General features: G+C 29.0%; 1 protein-coding gene across 1 annotated transcript; it reads right to left on the minus strand.

Annotated features, from left to right (window-relative positions):
* Positions 1 to 4,397: 4,397 nt before the first annotated feature.
* On the minus strand, positions 4,398 to 13,811 carry LOC135961736 (fibrinogen C domain-containing protein 1-like). Its single transcript, XM_065513293.1, has 6 exons — positions 13,695 to 13,811; positions 12,755 to 12,852; positions 12,656 to 12,696; positions 5,480 to 5,525; positions 4,688 to 5,224; positions 4,398 to 4,620 (listed from the first exon to the last, which is right to left on the minus strand). The coding sequence occupies exons 1-6, from the start codon at positions 13,779 to 13,781 to the stop codon at positions 4,500 to 4,502; spliced, it is 930 nt and encodes a 309-aa protein (XP_065369365.1). The 5' UTR covers positions 13,782 to 13,811; the 3' UTR covers positions 4,398 to 4,499.
* Positions 13,812 to 18,898: the final 5,087 nt, after the last annotated feature.

Consider the following 18,898-nt stretch of genomic DNA (forward strand, 5'->3'; position numbering starts at 1 on the left):
TGCTCATTCCATACTAAAGACTTTTCAGAAACAGTTTTTGTAATAGAAATTAATTAAAATTGTTACAGTTTATAGTACTTAAGAGTAAAATACTATAGTCGTCCGTTCATAAATACACTACATCTGCAAAGTTAGTCATATCTGAAGATAAATGTTAAAAATAGACCCACTCTATAGTATATGGTGAAATATCTTTTTGTATCTTATGCAATCAGATGAAGATATATTATGCTTTATCAAATGTATAGATCATTTATGGATTTTTGGCTATGAGTACATTTAACTAAATTATGCTGAATATTTCTTTCGATACTCAAATTTTCGAAATATTATTGCCTTACTATTTAAGACATTAGTATGAGAGCTGTGAAAACTAACCCAACAATTTCATCTAAATTTTGTTCTTCCTTAAATAAAATTGATTTGCGAATATCTTTCTTAAATCAATGTTAATCGTTTCGCAATTTTCAAATTGTTAACCGATGTTTAAATGGTGCATGTTAAACAAACTGCCAGTTTATTAATTAACTGCGTAAATTTTAATAATTGGATGTTATGAAATTACCAGTTATAGGTCATTAACGAAGTATTCAAATTATCGGTTTGTAATTATACCAAAACGGTCATGCATTGTAATAAATGTTATCAACTCCGTCCACCGCACTATAGGAAATTCTATTCACCTTTTTTAGTGTCTGCAACGCTTTAAATAATTTGTTGTATTTTACCTTTGGAAGTATCTGTTAACATTTTACATATAAAAGCTTTCGAAAATATCCAAAGACAATTTTTATACCCACCACCAAGTAGATGGGACTACATTGAGCTTGTCATTCCGTTTGTAACATATCGAAATATTGGTTGTAGAAACAAATAGTATTCTTCGTCCTTATACAATTCTAAGACGATTTAGCTATGTTCGTCCGTCTGCTGATGGCACACAACAGGGCCTAGAAGGATACAATTTTTCCGAATTTATTTGTCTATCAGAAATGTTTGGAAGAGACCTAGAAACCCGAAACTTGCCAAAAATAGTTATTGATAACTTATGTATCCAAATCGGTAAACAGTTTTGGATCACAATATATGAAAAACTTAGCTTGGACTTGTCACTATAAAAAAATCGGGTCTCAAATTATTTTAAAAAAATCGTAAAAAATCTATTTATGATCCGAATGAGGTTAAATTTAAAATATAAATAGTAATAATATCTCCAATAGTTCCCGAGATACCGTATTATTTAAAAAAAAAAACACTGTGCAAGGCCTGTGATACACTGAACGACTGCAACTCGCTGCTACTATTTATATACACAGTACCATCCTCTAGTAGTTTCATGAATTATCTTAACGTACAAAACTAGGATGTTATATGTCTAGAGCTGTTAAAAGCTAAAAGTTAATGTTGTCATACTTATAAACAAGTTTCTACTGAGGAAAATGTATATATATAGAAAATTCAAAACTAACCATTTATACACAACGAACAACAATCGGTGCCCGTATACCAATAGGTGGTTATATCGTGCCCTTAGCGCCAAATTATCGTAAGCGACATTTTTAAAATTTTTGTTTTATTGCAGAAATTAAAATTTTATGGACCGACTGATGTTTTAGCGTTCTCAGAATATCAAAATTTTTAATAACATCAAAAATATAGGGTGTAAGATTTTATCGTAAGTCAATGTTTATATTTTACAGAAAACGAATTTTATCGTAAACGACACACAGTGATATCGGAAAAAAAGTTGGAAATAAATATGTAACTTCCAAATGGTTAGATTGGTTTTAATGAAATTTCACATGCGCAAAGAAAAAGTGTTGTCGAGTTTAAGTTTTGAACCTTGACCTCATGGGCCCACCGGGGGCGCGAATAAAGGTCCTCAAAGTAGGACGCCTCGGGCATGTTATATTTTTAAAACGATCCAATTTATTCGATTTCAAAAAAATTACACACATATAATCTTCTCATCGAGCACTATTAAAAACCTTGTCCTAGCTGTTAAATATCTCTTATAGCTCAGGAGATATTCGCATTTGAAAATTAAATTTTCAAATATTTTCCAATTCTCGTTTGTTGGAGTAACATCAGATTTATGTGTCAAATAGAAAAAGAATTGTTTAAAAATAATGATTAAGTCGAAAGTTATAAGCATTCGAAATTAAAAAATTTTAAAAATACGATTTTTCGCTAATTTTCTGGGAAAAAAGTACTTTTTTCTTTTTAAGTTATCTCAAAAATTTTCTAAACAGGATGTATAAGGAATATAACTTTCTGAAAGCTAAGTTCTCATAAAATATTTTAAATGAAAAAAAAAAATTAAAAAATTGTTGTCACTGAGGGCACCAGGTCCATTCAAAAAACACCTATTTTTTATGTAAAATTAAATTTTAGGGCAAAAATTCTAAAATCGCATATTCGATATCAAAATATAGTAACCAATTTTAGGTGGCATAATATGTTTCTAATTATTTGGTAAAGGGTTCCAATAACCCCGACCTTGGTATGGATATTATAGCCAAAAACTAAAAATTTCCATTTTTGGGATTTTTCAAAAATTTTTTGGGAATTGCGGGATTGCTGATAATATTCGTTTTTATTTTTCCATTTCAAATAGAAAATTTTACATAACTGTGAAATTTCATTAAAAACTATTCATAAATAACAATTTTATTTCAATTCGAAAAATTTGTATCTATGCAAAAATTCAATAAAAAACATTTTTTGTCATATTTTTCAATAAAGTATTCCATGAATTTTTAATTGTTAAAAGTTATAAATATTTTTGAAAAATAGACAAATAGCTTGAACGAAATTATAATATATCGCATCATAAAATTTTTAATTCTATGTATAAATTTCAAAATAATCAAAAAAAACCTTTTCCTGTAAAATTTGTGTTTTGTCGCTTACGATAATTTGGCGCTAAGGGCTCGATATAATAATATACCACTCTTACTTGTTATACCCTTCACCATGAGTGGTAAGGGTTTATATGCGTTTGTCATTCCGTTTGTAATTTCTACATTTTTCATTTGCCACACCATAAAGTATATGTATTGTGGATCGTTATAGATAAATGGGTCGATGTTGCCATGTCCGTCCGTATGTTGAAATATGCTTTTCAAAGCCACCAAATAACTTTTACATACATCAATATATCCGCTCTACACTCAGAATCAGGACTATATCGAGTTTTTACATAATTTTGATATACATATGTATATCCGGATTAATAAGTCATTATTAAATAAGTCATTATCGAAACAAAATTTCAATTCACAATTTCATTAGTTCATCATAAGGGCACTTAAATTTTTCCGATCTAACAGACAAATTCACAAACATAATATATTTTTTTAGAAATATTTCGAAATTTTTGGTTTTTAAAACGGCATTAAAAATTGGAAAATGAATATACGCTCTTAATTTTTTTCCAAATAAAACAAGCCCTAAATGTTTAAAATCTCTACACAACTTTTAATTTTATTCACAAAAGATAAGATACATAATTAGTAATTAGCTACATCATGCAGTGTTCTTATATGTTTAGTACTGCAAAAGTCGGCAATGCAGTGCCGTTTTTACAAAACGGCAAGATTCTGTAAATTTTCTGTTTGTTGCTGATTTTGAATCTATAAATTTGACTAGTGGAAAAGATTATAAATCAACGTATTGGAAATTGTGTCTTCTTTTCAAAAAAGTATAAAATTTTGAAGAATTAAAGAATTTATAGAAGACTTATTGTCAAAATATGGGAACAAATGTTAAAATGTTATTAGGAGATATTTGCTTTATCTTTTATTTATAAAATCAAAAGGTGTGGACAGATTTTAATCATTTGAAGCTTGTTTTGCTTGGAACATTGTTTTTTATACGCCTGGAAAAAATTTGCAGCCTAGCTTAATTTTCCAATTTTTCGTGTCGTTTTAAAAAACAAAAAATTCGAAATTTTGCAAAAAAAAATAATTTAGTTTTCAAACATCATTTTGGACATGTAAATTTGTTTTTCATGGTCTCAATTCATGAATTCAATTTGTGTGGAATTTCCAAAATCTAGAGTTAACATCAACCGTTCAATGCACATAATCAGTGCTAAGTGAGATGACAAACGCTGAATAAATTTAAGTGGATGATATTTAAGATTCCTTTAATATAGATAATTCGTTTGCTGTATCATCTGGAGATTTATTCTTTACTCTGTATACCTGTTGAATTAATAATGGGACTTACACAAATAATTTAACTTTCTATGCTCTACACGATTTTCCAGTTTTACAGCTGTCGGTTTTTTCGAGGTTGATTTCTCGATTAGCGAATAAACTGATTTGTTTAAACTAAAAAAACAAGGATTTTAAATTTTATTCACATACCTAAGAAGATATTTAATTCAATGAATCTTATAAGTTTTATAAAAATGTTAAACCGATCGAGTTAGTTACATAATTTAATTTTAAAAACAAATTGAATAAAGATAAACCATTGATTATTCAGATCAACTAAACTCTACGTCGGCGTATCATCATTTTGTCAAATTTCAGCGAAGCAGTATAAGTACTAAATGTTTTCCAATTCACACCTTTGCCAAATTCATTATTACCATATTGACCATTTAGATTGCTAAAGAAAATAACAAAAAATTCTAATAAAACATATTGAATCTAAAAATTTGTTGAATAAAATTCACCTCCAATGACAGGCATTATACCACCATGCTCCTATATAAGCAACGGCGCAATTTTCATTACTGTTATCGTTATCACGATCCTTCGTGGTGAATTTAAAACCGACCGACTGCTGCAAGGAATCACCCGCTGTGCCCGAATATCTTCCCAATTTCTTTAATTTGTACATTTCCGAGGCATTGGCAATTGCGAAGGCATCATATTTGGCATAGGCCGTCTTCAGATTCACATCTTCCATTACGACCATCAACTCTTGCGGACCATTGTTGTTGGTCAGAGCATACAACTTATGCAAACCGATAAAGAATTCACCATCTATGTCACCAAAACCCTGTTCATACTCATTCCAATCGCGATAAAAATCAACGGAACCATCTTGACGTCTTTGTATAACAATCCAGTCGCCATCTTCGGTTTTGGCATCACATTCAACGTAAAATGGCGGCTCAGTGTAGGGTGGAATTTGGATTTTATAAAATCCACTGCGATGAGTACATGCTGTGGCCTCAGCACAATCTTTGGGCAGTGCATCACGTTGGCTGTAATTGAACATACAAATTAAATTGTATTAAAGTATATAATATATATGTATGTACATATGTAAATAGGGTATGTCTTAAGGTATTGTCAAGCATTGGCAAATATTTCAAATACTCCTTTTACTTAGGGCAATTCAAAACAAATATTTAGTTGTATTTGATAAAACACTTGTAAGGTCAAACAAATTTGTGCTAAAAAAAATTTGTTACGCTTTTTTGTAAATATTTGCCATGTGTAATCATACTTTTACTTACCATTTTTTGGGTAAAGTATCGACACGTATATCAAACATTGGCAAATCTGTTATAAATAAGTAAAATTATAAATATAATTACATATAATAAAATCATGTAAGAAAGTATAGTCGGTCCAGCCCGACCATATAATACCCTACACTAAGTATATAAGCAAATCATATTTTGGTGGATGTATTTATATTCTGGATCCTTATTAAATTCTTAGACGATCTAGCAGAACAGGGGTTCTCACAAGCTTTTACTTCACGGGCCCATTTCATTAAAAGCTGGGCACACTTTTTTTCAATTTCTTATATAAAAAATTTAGATTTCTCAACTTAAATTGGGTTTTTCTCAATGTTATTTTGCTATTCTGAATATCAATATGTATTTTCTGAATATTAATTTGGATTTCTAAATTTAAATGGCAGTTTCACATAAATAGTATATCGATGACAATTAAACCAAACTTTTCATTAAATTGTGCTTAAAGATCTAAACATATAAGTTGATATATAAGGGCGTAAGAAATTGTTTGTGATATTTACACAGATATTTTGAATTAATTGGTCAATTCACAAGGTCTCTTATCATGTCTTATTGTCGTAATGTCCTAATATTTCACAATGGTTTTTATAGCTTTTCAAGCAGAAAATGTCCTAAAATAATACTAATCTGTATGCTATATTTATTGTGTTAACCTAACCAACCAGAATAGACCTGCCCCGAATGCCTAAGAGTCGGTTAAGCCGAGCTGCCGAGTCGTGAAATATTAGGACATTATGACAATATGACTGATAAGAGACCTTGTGAATTGACATAATATTTTTGAACTTCACCAAAAAATTACCTCTGGAGGTTATAAAAACTACTTTCTAAAGTGCAGTACAAACTAAATGTTTAATGTGGCTACACTCTAGATTACTTAGAGACACTAAAGTGGGAATTGACTACACGTTAGGTTACATGGGATATCAGTATACTTATGCTAAAAAGAAAATAAACTATATTAGAATTATATCAAAATAATTTTTATAAAAGCAATTTGTGCGAAAGCTCGTAAAGTGTAGAGTAACTTCGGGTATTGTGGACTATGCGTCTAATGTGGACCAGTGTCTTTTTTCAGAAACTATTGAAGGTATGATAAAACTGATTTGTCGTACATTTTACAATTTGTTTGAAACGACAATTGCACATTTGCTTTCATGAGTTATTGATATGTTGACTTTTTATTCTTGTATTGAAATTAATGCGCCTGCTCAACATTTTTTTCGGCTCAAGTAAGAAACAAAATTTGGTACAGTTACTTGGTAGAATTTAATGTTTGGTTGTTTTATATAGGGGGGATTTCATGTCAAGTGAACCAACTTTTGAAATCGATGTCTTCCGATCGTAATGAAATTTGCACCAAGGTTAGCTCTATTGGATAGTAACTCAGACACAATTTTTCAACAACATCGGTCGAGAACTCTCTGAGTTATAGGGGGTAAAATTTTGACAATTTGGTCAAACAGGGGTTTTTTCTTATCCATGTAACTTATTACCTATTGTTCTTAGCAAAATGTGTCCCAAATAGTATAGATAGCTATTTCTTCGATCTTTCGAAAAAAAATATTTAAAAAAAAAAATAAAAAATTTTTAATATTTTTTTTCCGAAATCAAAAACTTTTTTGACTTTTTTTTAAAACACGTCCTTTTTTTTTTTTTTTTTTCTTAAAATAAAGTTTAGATATTTTCCTTGAACACCTACTTGGTCGCTTAGTGGGATGCGAGTGGGATATCTATCAAAATAAATATTTTGTAACTCAAAACATAAAATTTTTGACTTTTTTTGCAAAATCAAAAACTTTGTTGACTTTTTTTTTTCAAAATGGACCCTTTTTTAATCTTTTTTTTTAGGTCAAACAAAAGCTTAGATATTATCCTTGAAGACCCTTTTGGTCGCTTAGTGGGATGCGAGTGGGATATCTATCAAAATAAATATTTTTTAACTCAAGACTTACAATTTTTGACTTTTTTTTTTGCAAATACGATTTTTTTTCCAAATGGGCCCTTTTTTTTTGTAGTCAAAAGAAAGCTTAGGTCCATTCCTTTAAGATATTTTTAGTCCCTTAGTGGGATGCGAGTGGGATATCTATCAAAATAAATGTTTTAACACAAAAATTGTATGTCTTGAGTTACAAAACATTTATTTTGATATATATCCCACTCGCATCCCACTAAGCGATCAAAACCATCTTAAAGGAATAGGCCTAAGCTTTCTTTATAGCAAAAAAAAAAATTACAAAAAGGGCCCATTTTAAAAAAAAGTCAAAAAAGTTTTTGATTTTGCCAAAAAATCAAAAATTGTATATCTTGAGTTACAAAATATTTATTTTGATAGATATCCCACTCGTATCCCACTAAGGGACCTAAAATATCTTAAAGGAATGGACCTAAGCTTTCTTTTGACTAAAAAAAAATTTTTAAAAAAGGGCCCATTTTGAAAAAAAATTCGAATTTGCAAAAAAAAAGTCAATAATTGAATGTCTTGAGTTACAACATTTTTATTTTAATAGATATCTTACTCACATCTTCCTAAGTGACAAAATAGGTCTTAAAGGAAAAGACCTAAGCTTTCTTTTGAGCAAAAAAAAATTTTTAAAAAAAAGTCCCATATTGGAAAAAAATTTCGATTTTGCAAAAAAAAATTAAAAAATTGTTACAAAATATTTATTTTGATAGATATCCCACTCGCATCCCACTAAGGGACTAAAAATATCTTAAAGGAATGGACCTAGGCTTTCTTTTGAGCAAAAAAAAAATTAAAAAAGGGCCCATATTGGAAAAAAATTTTGATTTTGCAAAAAAAAATTAAAAAATTGTATGTCTTGCGTTACAAAATATTTATTTTGATAGATATCCCACTCGCATCCCACTAAGGGACTAAAAATATCTTAAAGGAATGGACCTAAGCTTTCTTTTGACTACAAAAAAAAAGGGCCCATTTGGAAAAAAAATCGTATTTGCAAAAAAAAAAGTCAAAAATTGTAAGTCTTGAGTTAAAAAATATTTATTTTGATAGATATCCCACTCGCATCCCACTAAGCGACCAAAAGGGTCTTCAAGGATAATATCTAAGCTTTTGTTTGACCTAAAAAAAAAGATTAAAAAAGGGTCCATTTTGAAAAAAAAAAAGTCAAAAATTTTATGTTTTGAGTTACAAAATATTTATTTTGATAGATATCCCACTCGCATCCCACTAAGCGACCAAGTAGGTGTTCAAGGAAAATATCTAAACTTTATTTTAAGAAAAAAAAAAAAAAAAAAAAAAAAAGGTTTTAAAAAAAAGTCAAAAAAGTTTTTGATTTCGGAAAAAAAATATTAAAAATTTTTTATTTTTTTTTTTAAATATTTTTTTTCGAAAGATCGAAGAAATAGCTATCTATACTATTTGGGACACATTTTGCTAAGAACAATAGGTAATAAGTTACATGGATAAGAAAAAACCCCTGTTTGACCAAATTGTCAAAATTTTACCCCCTATAACTCAGAGAGTTCTCGACCGATGTTGTTGAGAAATTGTGTCTGAGTTACTATCCAATAGAGCTAACCTTGGTGCAAATTTCATCCCGATCGGAAGACATCGATTTCAAAAGTTGGTTCACTTGACATGAAATGCCCCATAGTTAAAGTGGACACGTAGTTTTGCATATATTTGGTAAGAATTTAAGCACATTTAGATTATTAGGTAAAAATAACTTTTTACCACTGTAACCCAAGTTCGTGTAATGTGGACCACTTAAATTACTTGATTATGTACTACTGGTCCATATTACCCGACAATAACTATGTCCTTTTAAGCAATCTATCTAAGCCAAGAACGCGACTTTTTAGTTTGTATTAATAAAAATATATTGAAATTAAATTTTTTAATCATTCATGATTAGCTGGTTCATGAATTTTATGTATTAAATAAGTACTAGTCCACATTACCCTCATATAGTGGTCCATATTACCCTCCAATTTTTTTAATGCTGATTTTTGGGTTCCTTACAATATTTTCACATAAATTTTTTATCCTTTAACGGAAAAAATATTCAACTGCAAAAACCATTAGAGAATACATTAGCTAATTTATTGCTTCACAACTCTTTTAATATCCATATGGGGGATTTCATGTCAAGTGAACCAACTTTTGAAATCGATGTCTTCCGATCGGGATGAAATTTGCACCAAGGTTAGCTCTATTGGATAGTAACTCAGACACAATTTTTCAACAACATCGGTCGAGAACTCTCTGAGTTATAGGGGGTAAAATTTTGACAATTTGGTCAAACAGGGGTTTTTTCTTATCCATGTAACTTATTACCTATTGTTCTTAGCAAAATGTGTTCCAAATAGTATAGATAGCTATTTCTTCGATCTTTCGAAAAAAAATATTTAAAAAAAAAAATAAAAAATTTTTAATATTTTTTTTCCGAAATCAAAAACTTTTTTGACTTTTTTTTAAAATACGCTATTTTTTTTTATTTTTTTTTTTTTCTTAAAATAAAGTTTAGATATTTTCCTTGAACACCTACTTGGTCGCTTAGTGGGATGCGAGTGGGATATCTATCAAAATAAATATTTTGTAACTCAAAACATAAAATTTTTGACTTTTTTTGCAAAATCAAAAACTTTGTTGACTTTTTTTTTTCAAAATGGACCCTTTTTTAATCTTTTTTTTTAGGTCAAACAAAAGCTTAGATATTATCCTTGAAGACCCTTTTGGTCGCTTAGTGGGATGCGAGTGGGATATCTATCAAAATAAATATTTTTTAACTCAAGACTTACAATTTTTGACTTTTTTTTTTGCAAATACGATTTTTTTTCCAAATGGGCCTTTTTTTTAAATTTTTTTTGTAGTCAAAAGAAAGCTTAGGTCCATTCCTTTAAGATATTTTTAGTCCCTTAGTGGGATGCGAGTAGGATATCTATCAAAATAAATATTTTGTAACGCAAGACATACAATTTTTTAATTTTTTTTTGCAAAATCAAAATTTTTTTCCAATATGGGCCCTTTTTTAATTTTTTTTTTGCTCAAAAGAAAGCCTAGGTCCATTCCTTTAAGATATTTTTAGTCCCTTAGTGGGATGCGAGTGGGATATCTATCAAAATAAATGTTTTAACACAAAAATTGTATGTCTTGAGTTACAAAACATTTATTTTGATATATATCCCACTCGCATCCCACTAAGCGATCAAAACCATCTTAAAGGAATAGGCCTAAGCTTTCTTTATAGCAAAAAAAAAAATTACAAAAAGGGCCCATTTTAAAAAAAAGTCAAAAAAGTTTTTGATTTTGCCAAAAAATCAAAAATTGTATATCTTGAGTTACAAAATATTTATTTTGATAGATATCCCACTCGTATCCCACTAAGGGACCTAAAATATCTTAAAGCAATGGACCTAAGCTTTCTTTTGACTAAAAAAAAATTTTTAAAAAAGGGCCCATTTTGAAAAAAAATTCGAATTTGCAAAAAAAAAGTCAATAATTGAATGTCTTGAGTTACAACATTTTTATTTTAATAGATATCCTACTCACATCTTCCTAAGTGACAAAATAGGTCTTAAAGGAAAAGACCTAAGCTTTCTTTTGAGCAAAAAAAAATTTAAAAAAAAAGTCCCATATTGGAAAAAAATTTCGATTTTGCAAAAAAAAATTAAAAAATTTTATGTCTTGCGTTACAAAATATTTATTTTGATAGATATCCCACTCGCATCCCACTAAGGGACTAAAAATATCTTAAAGGAATGGACCTAGGCTTTCTTTTGAGCAAAAAAAAAAATTAAAAAAGGGCCCATATTGGAAAAAAATTTTGATTTTGCAAAAAAAAATTAAAAAATTGTATGTCTTGCGTTACAAAATATTTATTTTGATAGATATCCTACTCGCATCCCACTAAGGGACTAAAAATATCTTAAAGGAATGGACCTAAGCTTTCTTTTGACTACAAAAAAAATTTTAAAAAAAAGGCCCATTTGGAAAAAAAATCGTATTTGCAAAAAAAAAAGTCAAAAATTGTAAGTCTTGAGTTAAAAAATATTTATTTTGATAGATATCCCACTCGCATCCCACTAAGCGACCAAAAGGGTCTTCAAGGATAATATCTAAGCTTTTGTTTGACCTAAAAAAAAAGATTAAAAAAGGGTCCATTTTGAAAAAAAAAAGTCAACAAAGTTTTTGATTTTGCAAAAAAAGTCAAAAATTTTATGTTTTGAGTTACAAAATATTTATTTTGATAGATATCCCACTCGCATCCCACTAAGCGACCAAGTAGGTGTTCAAGGAAAATATCTAAACTTTATTTTAAGAAAAAAAAAAATAAAAAAAAATAGCGTATTTTAAAAAAAAGTCAAAAAAGTTTTTGATTTCGGAAAAAAAATATTAAAAATTTTTTATTTTTTTTTTTAAATATTTTTTTTCGAAAGATCGAAGAAATAGCTATCTATACTATTTGGAACACATTTTGCTAAGAACAATAGGTAATAAGTTACATGGATAAGAAAAAACCCCTGTTTGACCAAATTGTCAAAATTTTACCCCCTATAACTCAGAGAGTTCTCGACCGATGTTGTTGAAAAATTGTGTCTGAGTTACTATCCAATAGAGCTAACCTTGGTGCAAATTTCATCCCGATCGGAAGACATCGATTTCAAAAGTTGGTTCACTTGACATGAAATCCCCCATATATATTGTGGCCAAAATTTAGAAAAAACCAAACGGTAGTCCACATTACCCGAAGTTACTCTATGCTTCTGGAAAGCATAAAAGTAGCTTTCATAAAATGCAAATAAATATTTGTATTACAAACTATACATAAACTGTTAACAATTATTTTGTTATTTTATCGTTGTTATAGTGTGTGGGCAAAGGTGATAAGTCCATTTTTTTTTGTTGTTGTCAAAATTGCAAAATTATTATCTTATTCAAATGGAAATGTGTATAACTATGTTGCTAAATACATACATACATATGTATATAATAGTGGCAAACTTGTTTAGCTTATTTATTTAATTTTAACCAGAAAATGTGAATCATAATTTTTTATGGAATTTTTGAAATTTATTATCATCTTGACTACTAATATCAAAAAAGTTGCTCCATTGTCTTTAAATAAAATTGTAAAAAAGTAAAATTGTTACAAATGCTGCTATAATATAATAGTTTACCTTTATTTTTGGTTTCATTAATTTCTTGATTATCTTCAAATCTGAAAAATAAATTGTCTATAAATTCATGCTGTTCGTTTCAGTTTTTCATTAGCTTACTGTGCCTTCAAATCTTGCATAGTTGTTTTTATTTCTTTAAAATCGTTAAATAGTTGTAGAAGCGCCTGCTCTCCGCCCTCAATAATAATTTTGTTGCACTGAAATATTTAAAGATAATTCCAAAGTTAAGATTAAGAATCATTGATAAGAATAAGTATTAATTCTGGAACTAAAATATATTATTTTTATTTTATTTTTAATACTAATTAATCCAAAAACCAGTAAAATTTTTTCAAATAATCGTTTAAAATTTAACAAGGCTTTTATGAAAAGTTGTTAGAGGTCCGCATAAGTTAAAGCATTCGATATAGAACATTATGAAATCTGAATGTAGGTACATACGAGTATAAGTTTAAAATGTTAAGCATCTTCAAAATTCTTTTAGAAACTTAAAAATAATTTTTTTTTTAATCTTTTTCTTTATTGAATCATTCTTTTGAGAAATTTACAATAAGTATTAAAATCTTAACCTAAACAATTTAATTTTTAATTAATTTTGTTGTTTTTTTATAAAAATATTATGGTTTTTTATTAAACACAGAAAATAGTTTGGGTTGTGATAACCGATTTCTTTGTATCCATGTGACATAATTTTTTTTTTTGGCTTAACAATTTTAGTTGGTGTGTCAAAAAAATGGTTATTTCAATCGTAATTCGTCTATATCAATTGATATAGACGAATTTCACGGAAAATGTCCCTGATAATTCATGATTAGTAGCCCGGGTTTTCATGTACAGTAAGAAATTAAGTAGTTTTTAATGATAAAATTCACTATTTGACAGACATTTGTCACTCCCGCCAAAGTTTTACTTCTTACTGTATACATTTTGTGGCTTATTTATTCTCATTGTTCATTTATGTCATCTTAGTATCTTTATTTTATATTTTTTTATATAGATCCCATACATTTCGTATGAATATTATTTTTTTTCAAATTACCTCATTATTTTCCAATGTAACTATTTCACATATAAAACTTATAAGTAGGAGTACAATACTTATAACAAATGATTTAAAAAAGAACATTTTTATTTGTGATATATGTATTTTGTTGAACAGCACAATTAATACTAAACAGTTTTCGGAAACGTTTTTACAACTAAATGTTAAAATTAATCAAATTTAGTCATGTTAGTCCGATCTATAAATTCACTACAACCTTTTTGAGTAATTAAGTGCAGAAAAAAAAAGAAAATGCTCTTTACAAAGTGATTGCAAAGCTATTAGTAAATCTATATAAATATATAAATGTCTTTGTAAGTTTGTTCGTTTGTTTATTTGTTTGAGCATCACGCCTAAACGGCTGAACCGATTTTATTGAAATTTGGAACGTAGATAGATCCTTACTGGAAAACGTCAATAGGCTATATATTTTTATTTTACTACGACAGGGGTAGCGAAGCGCACCGGGTCAAGCTAGTTAAATATAAATTATTAAATAATTAACTTTTACATTTCCAACATTATATTTCTAGGAAAATATTGGAAACTTTTTAAGTTGCAGGGTATAACAAAGTCACCGTATGCATTTCAAAATGGTTTGGTACTTTTATTTCTCATAAATTGATAAGAAATTTCTGTAGAAAAAAACAATGTTATTAATTATATTAAAATTTAAGTGCCTCTTAAACTTTACAAGTGCTACATCCTCCCTCTATTAAAACAAATGTCCATGATTCATACATTGACTTCTTTAGACCCCATAACCATAGCTGCCAGATTTGAAGATTTATCGTCATTTTGACGATTTTTGGTTTCAAAAATAGCAAACTATTTCTTTTTTCTGCCTTATGAAAATATGGTACTATTTTATGAAATTGTTAGAGAATTTTCTCACTTTGTTGGTGAATATCAAAAGCAATATTTAGATTTTGAATTTTGTTAATTAAAATTTTTAGATTATAAATCAATTATACAACAACTTTTTCTATTTTGACAAAATTTATTCAGAATATAATGACATCACCCTATTCAATTGAGCATTTTTACCTTCCGAATGGACCATTTACAGCGTGGTGTTACATTTCAATGAAATTATCTTTAAATGTAATGTCGGAGATTGTACTTTCGGGTCATAATAATGATTCAGACAAAAGATCGAGCAAATTTAAAAAAAAAAAATAAACCTAAATAACTCTTGACCTAAAAGCGATAACCTACATGCGTATGAACGTTTTTTGTAGACCTTCTGTAGGACTACTTATATTTTAAATATCAGCTCATTCGGATTATAAATAGATTTTTGGTGATTTTTTTTAAAAATGTGAGACCCAAGGTGGCGTGTAAGTTTCCTAATTAAGCGTAAAGAGCTTTATGTACACCTTTGGTATCTTCGGTGACCCCCACAGAAATTTTCCGGCAAAAATTTTCGTCGAATATTTGAAAGGACTTTTTTTGATTTTCTCAAAAAAGGGTCAAATTGACGCCTAAAGAAAGGAGCTAGAGGGTTAAGATCTTCCACAAAAATGATTCCAATAAAACTCCACAATATAACTCTGGCAATAAGAATTCTCTTAGACATTAACATACAATCTTTTTTTAGTTAGTATAATGCTACCTTCGATCAAAAAATTAAAACTTTGACCCACTATAAAAACAAATTCAGACCAGCTGGACTATAAGTTTATTCTACAAAAATTATCTACTCAACATGGCCTTTCAGAATTATAGGGTCGCTATTCTGTTCTAATTAAAAAGTCTCAATTTGTTGGACAGTGTTATTATTAAAACTAAAAAACAATTCATTTGAAAAAATTAAATAAAACATTACACAAATATACTAATTTGTAACAATTTGTAAGGTACATTTCAAAATAGTACGTACGTTACGGTATGGCAATAATAAGTACAGTATTTGGAATACTTTTATAATAAACTTAAAACAAAAAACCAGTTCATTTAAAAAACAAATAAAATATTACACAAAAATACTAATATTTAAAAAAATGCATTTTACATTTAAATTTTAGCTATTATATTTTACCAAAATATTTAGTTTTTCAAGTAAAAAGCATTCAGCATAAAATTTGGCATATACATAAGTAACAAGTTTATTATCGTTATTTTCGGAATTGTGATATATTTAATTTTGATCATATTATTAACAATTATTTTTTTGTGTGGGCATCCGAATCTGCATTCAACAAATTATGTCCCAAAAGCATTAAGGGGAAAAAGGGTCAAAAATCTGAAGAAGTAGATTAAGTTCATTTTAAAAAGTGTCAAATTGCGACATTAGTCGCACAACAGTAACGCTGGTAACCGACGCGGGTAACCAACCTGATTTGATTTGTCAACTACCGAGTATATGAGCAAAAACAGTTTTCTTTTAAAATTTAATTTTTTCACGGTTGTCGTGCAACAGTTTTACGAAGTGGTTTATGTCCTTATTTCAGAAATGACGATTCAAATTATTTAAATAATATTAAAGGTTTACTTTTAAAAATTCGAGTAGATAAATTCAATCCAAAGTAATCGTGTGTATCATAATGTTTTCTATAGAAAATCTCATTTCAACATACAGACGGACATGGCTATGTCAATTTGACCAGTCAATCTGACCAGCGACAAGCATTAGGCGTCAATTTACATAAAATGACTTTTATTTTCTGAAATTAGTTCGGAATAAATGTGGATGAAATTGGTCCTAATATTTGCAATCCTATTCAAATTTTGATACAAATTTTAGTTTTAGAAACTCAATAAATATGTATGTAATATGTAATAAAATCTTTATTTATTAACAAAACTCAATGAAATTTTCGTTTTTTATTTTTGTCATTCTAAATAACAAAATGTAAAAAATCTTGTCCAAAGGTCAAAGGGAATCACGGAATTCTTAAAAATTGGAGCGAAAATCCCAACGAAAATGGTAATTTTTACAATTTTGCCCATAGTGTCCACATTTTCTTCGGGGCTGGGAAAAGACTTTGGGGATAACTAGGGAACACATCATTCTAAAACTGCTTTCCGTTTTCTGATCCCAGATTTGGGATTTAAAATAGGTCAATTTCCAAAGGACGTATGGCCGACATATTCGAAAAATAGAACATATTTTTTATACCAAAATGTTTTCCGTAAAGACACCTTACAGAAAAACATAAAAGTGTTATATCTTCTTTAAGAAAGTTTTTTTTAATAAAAAAAGCTAAGTCACATTTTCGCCCAAAAAACAGCAAATATCTACTATTTTGGAATTTTTAAATTAAAAAATTTTAAAATTTAAACTTTGAAATGCCTATAACTCGGAAATTGTAAGAGATAAATAGCACAATACCTGGATGAGCGCTTTCCAACAATATAAAAATGGATGGGAAACAAAAAAATGGCAGGTATTTAAACATTTTTCATGTCGATGGCACCCTACTTTGAGCTCCCATAGCGCCACCCTTGGAGCAGTTGTAGGGCCCATTTTAAAAACTTAAACTCGAAAAAATTTTGATTGTGCCCCACTGTGCGTTGCTAGAAAACAAGGTTGCCATGAGAAAAACTCCGTTAAGGGTGAGAAAAAATTTGTAACTGAAATTTAATTACTGTTGTTCAAACGAGCAAGAAGAAAATTTTAAAAATTAATTATTTGAAAAGATAGAGTGTTTTACATTCAGAAGAAATAATTGTGTAAGATAGAGAAATAACAAAAATGCTAATAAAACCGGAAACAAAAATATATTTGTTATGAAATTCACACCATAAATGAGGTCTGTTTTAGTGAAGATTTTACGATCAAAAAGTCATTTTCGTGAAAATCAAAGATACAGGGTTTTGAATATAACTTTACTGAAGGTAGGGTCACACATGACAAATATTTGACGAAAATGACGTAACCGCTAAATGAAATATATTTAAATTCTTTTATTTATTGTCATAAACTCCTTTTACTTAAGACAGTTCAAAACAAATCTTTAGTTTTATTTTATTTGATGCTGTTTGATCTTACAAAACACGTGTTAGAGCAAACAACAAGCCTCAGACTCATGCAGCTCTTAAAGACAATATCCGTCAAGAATGTGAGGACCTATCACCTGAAGTTTTGGCCAAAGTGATGGAAAATGCCATAAAAAGGGCTCAAATGACAATCAACTGTGGCTGCGGCCATTTACATGACATTATATTCTCGACTTGATGTAAAAAAAATTAAAAGACCAAATAAAAAAAATAATCCACAAGAAGAATCAAAGTTTTTAATTTTTTTTTTAATTACAGCCAAAAAACATCGGAAGTTTACTTTTGCGCCACCTTGTATATAGTAAAATTTTGCATATATTTGAAGTTTGACCTTGAAACGCTTCCCGAAATCGTTGTCCGATTTTGCTCAAATTTTCAGCACTTAACTTTTAGGCCTAGTGTCACAATATTCCAGTAGTGTTTTTATACTTACATTGAAAAGTAATGAGTTAAAAAGCTAATATACCTACTATTCACTACTTACACAATAGCTTTTTAACTCCCCAGCGGCGAAATTGTTGAGGCCTTCAGCTATAAGGGCTTCTGTAAGACCTTCCTGGACCTTTTTTTAGATCCAGTACTCATGCTCGCTTGCCTTCTCAGGAAGACCGTATGGAAGGCCTACCTGCTCCCTTCCTTTTGTTGCTACAAACGTAGTACAAGCAGAAAATACCGTTAAAAACTCACATTCCAAAGACAAAACTACAAATACAAAAAAATGCAAAAAGTGAAGAGAAAAAAATAAATAAACTTAAAATAGTTTTGCTTTAATTCTTGGACAAAGCGGTTGTGAGAATTTTTTACTTGGTCATTATTGGATTTTATTATAAAAAAATTAAAATAAATAAGATATCGTTTAGACCGGGTAAGTTATTAAATTTTAAACATAGTTTAGGCTTAATCAAACTTACAATTTATTTAACAAAATTTATTTACAAAAGGCCTGAAAACAAGCCTGTGAAGAAGGCCTGCTACCAGGCCTGTTGAAGAAGGCCTTCTATCAGGCCTGTTAAAGAAGGCCTTGGCTGGCTAGGACATCGTGTGTAAAAAATGTATGAGTATGGAATGGGTCAATAAGTTCTTGTGTCTGCTAAATAAGGCCTTCCAGAAGGCATGCTTACTACTTCTTTTCGCCGCTGGGTCATTATTTTAACACATTGATGTCATTGAAGGCAAGTACTTACCACCATCGCTTACAA

Source organism: Calliphora vicina, chromosome 1 (genome assembly GCF_958450345.1).
Source record: "Calliphora vicina chromosome 1, idCalVici1.1, whole genome shotgun sequence".
Taxonomy (NCBI): Eukaryota; Metazoa; Arthropoda; class Insecta; order Diptera; family Calliphoridae; genus Calliphora; species Calliphora vicina.